General features: G+C 51.7%; 1 protein-coding gene across 1 annotated transcript in view; it reads right to left on the bottom strand.

Annotated features, from left to right (window-relative positions):
- Nucleotides 1-628: 628 nt before the first annotated feature.
- The window catches only part of LOC105525703 (retrotransposon-derived protein PEG10), a 69,713-nt gene continuing 58,416 nt past the window's right edge, over nt 629-11,925 (bottom strand). Inside the window, exon 3 of the mRNA XM_011961434.1 lies at nt 629-736. Coding sequence (XP_011816824.1) covers nt 629-736 — 108 coding nt within the window. The remainder of the gene's footprint in view (nt 737-11,925) is intronic.

The raw sequence follows: 11,925 nt of genomic DNA, 5'->3' as shown, positions 1-11,925 counted from the left end.
CTCTCATCTGCTGTCTGGTCCTTGCCACCGTGGCCCCAGTGCCTCACACCACACACTGCACCAGCTCTTCCTAGCTGATTTTCTCCTCCCCCGAAAAGGAAAGCCCAGGCTGTCTGGCCCTGGAGACTGGCAGAGTCACGCCAGAACCCTCCCCATGTTGCCATTGCCCCTTCCTGCCCCCATAGGGATGGGTTAGAATAAAGCCCTTCCTTCTGGAATCCAGGATTGCCTCTGGGCCTCATCATCCAGCTATGGTCCCTCAGGAGGACAATGGGTTACGAAATGCCTCTGCCACACTTCAACCCGGCGCCCCCGGGCTGTCAGATTGCTCAAACCCTCCCCAGGAAAGCGCATCAGCACTGAGAAGCGTGGCACAGACGGAAACCCGGCACCTAGTCCCCTGAGTCCCATACCAGACATTCAAACACGGGCCCCACACACCGGAGTCACGTTGTGCTGCTGGCCCTGGTGGCTGAAAGTCGAGGCTGATAAATTTAAATCACTGCTGAGATTACAGCCCATTGCTGTGCCAGGAGAGGAGCCAAGTCTGCCAAGATCAGGACTTGATGGTGAAGCAAACGCTGGCACAGCCGTGCTGGCCCCGGGCCACGTGCACAGGCCAGGGCGTTTAGCACTCGGGCCTCCGCACCAGCAGGAGCCAGGCCGCCGCTTCCAACTCCCTCGACAGGCGTGAGCTGCACCTGCCAGCGCCGTCGGGGGCCTGGGGCACAGATGGCTGCGGGGCCGGAGGAGGAAGGGGTGTGAACTGGAAAAGGTGTCGAGGAGAGAAGGGGACGCTCTGTGGGGAGGAAGAGGCCGATACGGAGCCGGGAAGGAAGTGGGGAGAGAACAGCGCAAGGCACAGGCGGCTATTTGCACCAAGCCATGTGCTGGCGGATACCTCGCGCTCGCTGGGAAGCATTTGCACAGGCTGCAGAGCGCGGCGATTACAGACCCGCTTCCAAATAAAATCACCGTGGAGAGACCACATTTTCTTTTCAGCTAACCCTTTCATTATCTTACCTTGTTAAAGTGAAAATGTCATTATAGCTTTTTTCAGGTCAGCGCCCCGATCCTGCTGCTAAAACCTCGTCTACCTCCTGATACTTTATGAAAGGGAGGCCCATCCGCCAAAGCCACGTTCAAAAGGCAGGATCGGAAGTGGCAAGTATGGCTGGTCACATCCAAGCGCCTCTTTGGGATATGAGTATCCCTAACGATAAGCAGAATATTTGTCCCTGAAAGATTTATAAGTAAATCATATTGAAGAGATCGATGGTCCTATTGTATTGCATAACTATTTCAGAGATGCCTCGCGTTTTAATTCACCTTTAAGATGTGGTATAGGGCCGGGCGCGGTGGCTCAAGCCTGTAATCCCAGCACTTCGGGAGGCCGAGACAGGCGGATCACAAGGTCAGGAGATCGAGACCATCCTGGCTAACACGGTGAAACCCCGTCTCTACTAAAAAATACAAAAAACTAGCTGGGCGAGGTGGCGGGCGCCTGTAGTCCCAGCTACTCGGGAGGCTGAGGCAGGAGAACGGCGGGAACCCGGAAGGTGGAGCTTGCAGTGAGCTGAGATCCGGCCACTGCACTCCAGCCTGGGGGACAGAGCAAGACTCCGTCTCAAAAAAAAAAAAAAAAAAAGATGTGGTATAGGAGGTTAACCAGTCGCCCACACCTCCGACACATCTGGGTGGCGGTGTCTGCATATTTCAGTGTATAATTCTTTTTATAAACTAAAGGAAAACTAAACAAAGGAGATGAATGAAAGGTGGTCTCCGTGCCTTTGTTCTGCGTGGTTCTGTGATGTATATTTTCCTAGATGTTTGTTTATTTGGGTAAAGCTTCCAGGTGACTGGGCATTGAACAAAGTAGACGAATAAATACAAGTTGTGCTTTCAGAATGGAAAATCATTTAAGCAGTACAGAAAGGTAAGAAAGAAAATGCTTAAAAATGAAGAAACTCCCATCATCTGGAGCATATACACTTTCAGACCTCTTTCTACCCATATTCACATATGGAAGAATATATGGGCTTTTACTAAGAAAGTATAATAATGGCTTATTTTTAATTCATTGATTTGCAAACATTCATTAAACATAGAGTGTGCTTCGAGCACGTGCCTCAGGAAATGAGCTTGCAGCAGCATGAAAATGCTGGCAATTACTTCCCAACATGTATCCACAGATGAATTAAAATAGCGCTCAAAGCAATCTGCGATTTCAGAAAATTATTGCCATGAGACCCAGTGAAATGAGCCCAAATATCTGACAATCTTGGCCAACAGCTCAGATCAACTATTGTTAAAATTCGTACTGTGGGAAAGAGAGGCACATCATAGAAGTCACCGGATAGCTTACAAAATGACGCACTCGGTGACCAGGTTCTGATGCCATCCCAAGCACGGCCCCGCGGCTCCCAGCCCAGCCTGCACCGTTTCAGTGACCAGGCTCTGATGCCATCCCAAGCACGGCCCCTCGGCTCCCAGCCTAGCCTGCACCGTTCATGCAGCTTGACTTTGTGAACAGTCGCGTGGTGGCTTCTCAGCGGCCTCGGTGGCACGGGCAACACATGCCCAGCTCTGCACCATGGGCACCCGGCAGGCCCTCCTGCTGTTTCCGAACTCCTCTCCTCATCTCCAGCCTTTCCAGCCTCACTGGCCACCCAAGCTTGCTCCTGCTCTCAGGGAGCCACGGGAACACTCTGGAGCACTCTGGGGCCATTGGATAACACATGCGTTTGCTTATGTATCAGGTCTAATGAAAGAGAAAGAGAAGTCATTCACATCGAGCGAACAGACACACCACTGTCCCTCCGTGGGGGCAGCCATGTGACCGACAGCTCCCCCAAGCATGAGTCGTTTTCACCCCCCCCATCGGTTTCCCCCCCGTCAGTCACCCCAGGTGACCCTTAGGACCCTGAGCATGGCCAGCGGGCATTCTCCCAGCCCTGCAGCAGGAGGGTGTGCTGGCCTTACTTGGTGCCCAGGGGCAGGTGACAGGTACAGGCAGGGGGACACTAAAACCCCACATTCTAAAGACCCCAAAACAGAGGCCACATGGCCCCCTCAGGGCTCATACAGAGACACAGAACCACCTCCACCACCACTGCCTCCCTCTGGCCCCCAATTCCAACTGCTCAGCTGAAATGTCTTGAACCAAGTCTAAACTCTGCGAAACACAGGTGGAAACACAGGCCAAACGTTGCCCGAGGCAGCCCATCCACGAGCCCCACAGAACCACAGCGAAGGTCGGTTGCAGGCAACAGAGAACTGCCCAGAGTGCGCTGATATCCCTTGTCCCTTTTCATTTTTGAAACGCGCTTGTTACAGCCCACAAAATTGATTTCATGGCTCCCTAATGGGCTATGACCTGCACTTACAGAAACACTGATTGATATACCAGATAGATCCTCGAGACCAATTTTCTCCCACCCACACCCCTCCATGCCGACACAGCCGCACCAAATGTGAGGGGCTCCCACGTCCTGGGCCGGGCGCGGTGGCTCACACGTGTAATCCTGAGGCAGGTGGATCACCTGAGGTCAGGAGTTCGAGACCAGCCTGGCCAACATGGTGAAAACCCGTCTCTACCTAAAATACAACAATCAGCTGGGCATGGTGGCACATGCCTGTAATTCCAGCTACTTGGGAGGCTGAGGCAGGAGAATTGCTTGAACCCGGGAGGCGGAGGTTACAGTGAGCCAAGATCGCTCCATTGCACTCCAGCTTAGTCAGCAAGAGCGAAATTCCATCTCAAAAATTAATTAATTTAAATAGGTAACGACATCCCCTTCTCTTTCATTAGACCTGACGCATAAGCAAACTGCAGGCCCAAGAAAAAGGATGATCCAGGATCAGCAGCAGCACGACTGGGCCCCGGGCCCTCTCTCTGGTGCAGTACCATTTTCTCCTGGACGTGAGAACAGTGGAGGAGCTGCCTCTGATCCCAAGGCTTAGCTGGGGAGGGGGACGTGCCCATCAACACTTCGAGACTGCATTCCAAGTGCTGATGGACACAGAGATACATGGAACCAGTGGAGCCAATCACTGTAAATCCTGCCTGCAAGTGGAGGACTCAGGAGAGAGGCTCTATTTGTTTTCTACGCATCATACCAAATGATCACAGACGGCGGCTGAAACAGCCCCACGTGTTAGCTCACAGCTCTGTGGGCCAGACGTCTGGGCAGGCTCAGCCAGGCGCTCTGCTCAGGGTCTTGTGAGGCTGAATTCAAGATGCTGAATTCAAGATGCTAGCCAGGCAGGCTCTTGTCCGGAGGCTCAGGAGTGAGGGGAGAACCTGCTCTCAGTGCACTCAGGCTGTGAGGAGTTCAGTGCATCACAATTGCCAGGCTGAGGCCCTGTGTCCCACTGGTGCTGCCAGGCCCTCTCAGCAATGGGCAGTGCCTTCCAGTCCTCACCTCCGTCTTCAAAGTCAGCAATAGCAGGTCAAGTCCTCCTGCTGCCTCTGCTTCTCTACCTCTCCCTTCTGCCACCTGACAGAGAAAGTTCTCAGCTTGTGCAGGCTCTAGGGATTAGGCAGGTTCTCCCAGGCAGCCTCCCTTTCTCAGGGCCCACCATGCCCTGGGGGTGGGGACCATGGATGCAAAGAGAGACCTCATCCCATCCACAGGCTCCAGAGACTGGGGCATGGAATCTTGCTGGGCACTGCTAGGGGTCTGCCTGCCACGGAAACCGGTGCTCTTTCCTGCTGCCCGAGAACCTGAGAGAACGCGGCTCTAACAGTTCGGACAGCTGTCTTGCCACCATGAGGCAAGGGCCCCTTTCAGAATGCAGAAAGAAGAAGAAACACGGGGTTTTTGGAAACATGATTTGAGCCCTGAATCAAGCCACACCTGATGTCTGCTGTATCCTAGATTTTTCATTTACTCCGGTCCATGCATCCCCTTTTGGCTAATTCCAGTGGAAGAGGGATTTTCTGTTGCTTGCAACCAATGGTCCTGATTGCAATAACTGTACTATTTTAGCATAATCTTTAGGGCTAGCAGTGAGTCCACCAACTGCAGCAGGGCACACACTTCCACGGGAAGCTCCAAACACTGAGGAAAATCACAAAAGGGCTGAGTTTTCTCTCTGGGTGGAATATGATTTCACACATCAGGAGCTTGAAGCCTGGGACTCAAATATTACTTCTGAGGTGCAGAGAGAACCCGACGGGCCCACAGGGAAGCCTGGTGAGGGACCACCTTCCTCTCACTCCCCAGTGAGATACCCTGTAACTCACAATGGCTCACAGGGAAGAACGTTAAACAGCGTGTTTCTTGTTGGGGGAGGAGGGAGAGGAGCAAATAGGTTTCTCTTTCCTCGGAAGTCAGTTCCTCAAAGGAGCGGCCAGCCCCGTCTCGACAGGGTGGAATGAGATGTAAAGGGAGAAATCTCAAATGCCTCCAGGAGCAAGGGCTCAAGCCTCTCCGCTGCCCTTGTTTTCCCACAGGAACTCCACACCAGACCTGAAGGAAGCTTGTGACTCCACCACCTGCAACGCTGACCACAGCAACGGCTTCCTGGGAGACAGTGAAGGCCCAGCGGAATCGACCCAAGGAACGTGTGCTCACAAAGAGGCCAGGAACAGGCAGGTGGCTGCAGCCCCTTCCACCCAGGAATGCCCCTTTCACTTAGGAAGTAGCTACACAGGCTGCATGTGGTGGCTCACACCTGTCGTCACAGCACTTTGGGAGGCTGAGGTAGGCGGATCACTTGAGCCCAAAAGTTTGAGACCAGCCTGGGCAACACAGTGAGGCCCCATCTCTCCAAAAAAAATACAAAAACTAGTCAAACGTGATGGCACACACCTGGAATCCCAGCTACTCGGGAGGCTCAGATGGGAAGATCACCTGATCCCAGGAGGTAAAGGCTGCAGTGAGCAGAGATGAGCCACTGCACTCCAGCCTGGACAAAAGAGCAAGACTCTGTCTCAAAACAAAGAAGAAGTGGGTACCACAGGGAGCCCCACCCAGCTCTTGGGGCAGAAAAGCAGCCCGGAAGGGAAGGCACTCATGCAGATGGTGCAGCACACGGGGGTGGGAGTGCCAGCACCCCCAGTTCAGATGACGTGCAAAATTATAATCTTCAAGTAGAAATTAGCAGGAAAATTGAGGTTTCTTGAGGGCGTGGACTGTGCTTTCCTTGCAGAGACCCTGGGTAGTTAGAAGTGGGCCTGGAACATGGCAGGGGGATGGGTTTCTGGAACGAGGAGAAGCAGATACAGTCTGAGATGTGGTCCGCGGGTGCTGCGAGGGCTCTAAGGAAAACTGCCCTGGATGCTGCCACCGTGAAAAAGGAGATCCTATTTGCTGTAATCACATGACTAGAAAGGGAATTGGAGGGGGCGTTTGCAGAGCTGGTGTGCAGCTGAACGTGCCGGGAAGGGATGAACCCACCACACTGGGAGACGAGAGGCCTGGGTTTGACTCCCGCCTCTGGAATGATACTTCAGCATTCTTGGGACAGAAGAAGAGTCCCCCTGAGATGGCACCTTCACCTGCACGTCAGGGGCCCCACAGGGCCATGTGGTCAGGGCGGGTCTGCAGCAGAAGCCTATTCGTGCCTCGTTGACTACATCCTCTCCCCATTCCCTCTCCTCCCACTGCTTGTTTATAATGAAGCATCTTAATTGCCTGGTGTTGAGCAACCAAGAATGAAGAATGATTTGATGAGTCTTTTGTTCTCCTCTTTAGTTATTAAATTTTAATTAAAAACCATTAAAGGTACCCTGCCCCAATTCACAACAATCAGTCTCACCGAGACCCTCACGGTCTCCCTCCAGCCAAGACTGAGGCAGCCTCCTCTCCTCTCTCCTGACTCCTAGCCGACCCCAAACCCTCTTTTCCCAGGAATGCCAAAGGCGTATTCCTAAAAAGAGTTACCCAAGCTGCAGGTCCTGCTGCATTGGATTGTGGAATCAATTTAGCAGGGCATAGCATGATCTTTAAAAACAAAACATGGAATGGGATGGGGTGCAATGGAACGGGTGGAATGGGATGGGATAGAATAGAATAGAATAGAGAGAAGGAATGAATACAATGGAATCAAATAGAATAGAGAGGTGGGATGGGATGGGTGGAATGGGATGGGATGGGATAGGATAGGATAGGGTAGGATAGGATAGGACAGGATGGGATAGGATAGGATAGGGTAGGATAGGATAGGGTAGGATAGGATAGGGTAGGATAGGATAGGATAAGATAGGATAGGGTAGGATAGGATAGGATAGGGTAGGATAGGGTAGGATAAGATAGGATAGGGTAGGATAGGATAGGGTATGGTAGGATAGGGTAGGATAGGATAGGATAGGGTAGGATAGGATAGGATAGGGTAGGATAGGGTAGGATAGGATAGGATAGGGTAGGATAGGGTAGGATAGGATAGGATAGGGTAGGATAGGATAGGATAGGGTAGGATAGGGTAGGGTAGGATAGGGTAGGATAGGATAGGGTAGGATAGGGTAGGATAGGGTAGTATAGGGTAGGGAGATGGGATTGAATGGCTGTAATGGGATGGAATGGAACAGGTGAAAGTTAGGGAATAGAATGGCACACACACTTACAAGTGAGGAACTTGCATCATCTCCATTTTACAGACAAGAAAACTGAGAGTGAAGATTGCTCCATGACCAAGTACCTAAGACACGATTTGAACACAGAAGCTTCTCCCATGGCCCTCCAGCTGGCCCCATACTCCTATGGGAGCATTTCTCAGGAAACACTCATCTGTCTCCCCACCGTGCCCATGAGGTCCCTGTGATATGACTCCATACTCCATGCCGTGGTCATGTAATGATTCAATTGATCGAAAGAAAGAATGAATGAATGCAATGTGAATAAAAGGCACAGGGCCATCTGCCACTCCATTTTTGAAGATAATTTAGGCAACTGGGGAAAGTCTGGGTGTACACACACTTGCAGACAATCCCATGCTAGCCTAATGACGCTGGGGGCGGGGTCGCCTTGAGGATTGTTAGGGCAAGCACACAAAGGATGGTTACTTCTCAGACCGCTTCCATTAAGAACTGCCAACCCCTAAAGCCAGTGATGCCCAGCAGTTGTGTGCAGAATCCACTTCTATGCCCACCACAAGAAAGGCTCTCCAGCCAGAAAGTAAATGTCCAATGTCCACTGGGAGAGGAGAGCAGGTGCTTTGACGGTCACTGGGGCCCGCCCCTTATGCATTTTGGCATTCTCCTTTCTAACAGAACCCAAGTCTCTGGAGGTGGTCATGGAAATAGTTAAATAGCTACATTTCCCAGGTTCTGGTGCAGACTAGGGTGGCACGTGACAGCTCCAACCAGTGGTGTTGCGGAAAAAGTGGGTGTAAGCGGAAGTCACTGAATGGGATTGTCCCCAAGAAGGTCCTTCAATTGCAGATGATTCAGCTGTCACTTACTTTCTCTTGCCCCTCGTCCATGACCGCTCCCCTGCTTCCTGCCTGGAATGCAGGTGTGCTGGCTGGAGCTCCACCAGCTGTCTTGAGAGTATTAAGACAGCATTGTTGTCATCAAGATGGCAGAACAGTAAGCCAGAGGGAGCCCAGGTCCCTAAGGATGCAGTGGAGCCCGCACTCCAGGAAGTTCTGGGATTCCCACATCCGAACTTCCATGCCATGAGAATATAAACCCTTCTCGTTTGAGGCACTACGTAACTGAGCATAATCCCGAGTGGGATGTCCAGGACATCTATCCCAGGCATGAGGACCTGTGGACCAGAAGGGGGTGGTGAATGCCAGCTGTGCGCAGGCCCCACCCCTGCCAAGAGGCTGCACAAACCAGAAACGTCAAGCAAAACCCTCGGAGGAGGAGGAGTCACTGCAAAGCCGCTGCCCTCAACCAGGGGAACCAGCCCAAAACCTTGGCTTTCACAGCAACTCAGCAGTTTCCTTCATTCAGTCAGTCACCAGTAGTCATGGCCTCTGTAGTTCCCTCCCTACCTAGGAGGCAGAAAAATGATCTGAAAGTGGATATTCAACCATATGATTCTTTTTTTTCTTTTTTTTTTTTGCGACAGAGTATCGCTCTGTTGCCCAGGCTGGAGTGTAGTGGCGCGATCTCTGCTCACTGCAAGCTCCGCCACCTCCCAGGTTCATGCCATTCTCCTTCCTCAACCTCCCTAGAAGCTGGGACTACAGGTGCCCACCACCACCCCTGGCTAATTTTTTTGTATTTTTAGTAGAGACGGGGCTTCACTGTGTTCGCCAGGATGGTCTCGATCTCCTGACCTCGTGATCCGCCCGCCTCGGCCTCCCAAAGTGCTGGGATTACAGGCGTGAGCCACAGCGCCCGGCCTCAACCATGTGATTCTATGTAAAGGACTTCAGAGGCTACCCATGACCTTCAGGATAAAGTCCAGAGTCCTCAGTGCTGCTCACAATCTCACCCTGCCTCATCGCCAACCTCCCTGTGTGCTCTCTCCTTCCCATCACGCTCCAGCGTGCCGGCCTCTCTGCGCTCCTCCCCAAGGCCTTCTCGGGACCACTCCCCACCTCTAAGGCTCCTTCTCATGGCCCTCCCATAGAGAATTCCGCTCATTCTTCTTCTCTGCACGGATGGTGCTCCCCTGGACTGGCTTAGTCCCCACTGCAGCAACGTTCCTTGCAGTTGTCCTGCTTGCCACACAGGAGGTAGCAGACATTGACAAAAGTGATTACAAAGACAATAGGGTGGGCTGGCCGCTCACGACGGCCCTGGGGAGGGCACACAAAGAAAGGGAAGAAGCCACGTTGGACACGTGGACAGCCGTGTTCTTAGCCCTTATTCTTAACACAGGGCCTAGCACATAGTCCGTGATCAGCAAACACGAACCAAATGAGTACACAAACAGAACCCAGCGCCTGAGCCGGAAAGTTATTCCAGGCCAGACCGAGGATAAGCGAGATCCCACAACAGATCAGTTTCCCGTCAGTGTCACTCCCATTATGAACACAAATGTCCACTATCGTGAACACAGTATCTGTCCTTCCACTAGGCTCTGGAGTATCTGTTCACTCCAGAAATAGGGAGCATTTCATCTCCACTTAGCTGTCTGAGGTTTTCTTTTGTATAATCCAAGTGCCACCAGGTCTGGCCCACATGCTATACCCTGGCTGGAGCCTTCCCTGGTCATAACAAGACCACAGGGCCCCTCTTGCTCCGGGCCTGAGTTCCCATTCGCTCTGTTAGTTTCCAGCCGCATCTGCTCCCACGCGAGCCAGGAGGACCATGTGGCCTCAGCCTCCCATCTCACCAAACCCACACTCAGACTTCAGCTTGATCTCCAAGTAAGTGACACACCATCTCAGAGCTATGCCGACAGGACGGAAAGGTGCTACTCTCCATACAGCCTTGTTAAACACTCGACATTTAAATAAACTATTGAAGGCCAGGCATGCTGGCTCCCACCTGTAATCCCACCACTCTGGGAGGCTGAAATGGGAGGTTCGCTTGAGTCCAGGAGTTCAAGATCAACCTGGGAGGGAGGGTGGTACATGGTGAGAGTGGGGGGTCCAGGCAGGAACCTCATTCCAAGCAGCCAGGAAAACCGCTAGAAGGTTTTAAGCAACAGAGCGACATGACCTAATTTGTTTCAAAAAGATCAGCCCCCATTTCTGCGTGGTAACCGACCATCGATCAGTAAGACTGGAGGCCGGGGGACCAGGCAGAGGCTAGGATGGCTGCCTAGGTGACGGGCAGGCTGGTCTGGACTAAGGAGCTAGCAGGGGAGGTAGAAAGAAGAGGTTAGGTATGTTGAAAGTTTAGAGATGTCCGGATGTGGTATGGTTTGGATATAGGCTTGAAGAGGAGTCACGGATGACCCCAAGGCTTTAGACTCAAGCAGCTAGATGAAATAAGTTGCCATTTACAAAAACAAAGAACACTGGAGGAGGAAACGAAGAACATTTATGGCAGGAAGAAATTGCAAGTATATGATTTTAGACAGGTGCATTTCAGATGTGCATTGGGTCACCAAGGGGAGATGCTGCTTGAGCAACTGATCACCTACTAAATTCCAGGAGCTGCAGAAGGTACCGACGATGCATGGACACAACCCTGCCCTCCATGCTCACGTCCCAGCCGGCAAGGCTGACGTGTCCACAAGGACAGATACGTGATAAGGGCTTTAACATGGGTACACGTAAAACCTTACTGGGAGTGCAGAAGACGCCTGCAAAATGCAGCTGCCTGGGGAGGGCAGAGACAGACTCAGTTCCTGAAAAGAAGAGGCCGCTGATGGGAGTCTGGGGGATGTGTGTGGTGATCTGGTTTTTCTACACCTCAGTCATTCAGAGGCTACCTTCAATATGTGTCATCTGCCTCCCTCAAGTTTGATCTAATAATTTTCTTTAAACTACTGACGTTAAACCTGAGTAAGGTTTAAATGTATAGATCACCACCACAAAATGAAAGCCAACATCATCAGCCTTAAATGTAAAGTAACGATTAGTATAGATTGTTTTATAAAGCAGAAGAAGGATATGAATTTCTAGCTAGATAACTGAGCTGACTCAGCGTTTTGAGCCAGAGGTTCACAAAGCGATCATTGTGAACGTTGATCATTTAACAAATGAGGTTTAACAAAGGTGATTAGCAAGAATTAGAAATATAAAGTCCAACTAACACCAAACTGAGACTTTCTCCTGGATTTAGTCAGAAGGAGTAAGGGGAATTAAAAGGAAGTAAATGTGCTGTTCTGTGATGCCACGTTGTTCAGCAATGTTGGAGAAGTCACTTAAACCTCTCTTTGGAGTCCCGGTTTGGGAAGCACCGTATCTGGTCAGAGAAAAGACAGCATTCAGGGCAATGGGAACAGCTTCTGCAAAAGCACAGAGGCAGGAAGCAGCCGAGCATGTTTTGAAAGCTACAAATCATCTCACGTGGCTAAAGGGAGAGGTGAATGGGGGCTGTAAGGTGGGGAGGAGTGCCTCGCCTGCCAG

This window comes from Colobus angolensis, unplaced genomic scaffold (genome assembly GCF_000951035.1).
Source record: "Colobus angolensis palliatus isolate OR3802 unplaced genomic scaffold, Cang.pa_1.0 Scaffold115, whole genome shotgun sequence".
In the NCBI taxonomy this organism is placed as follows: Eukaryota; Metazoa; Chordata; class Mammalia; order Primates; family Cercopithecidae; genus Colobus; species Colobus angolensis.
Note: the sequence above shows the minus strand (reverse complement) of the source record. Positions and strands in the feature narration are given on the sequence as shown.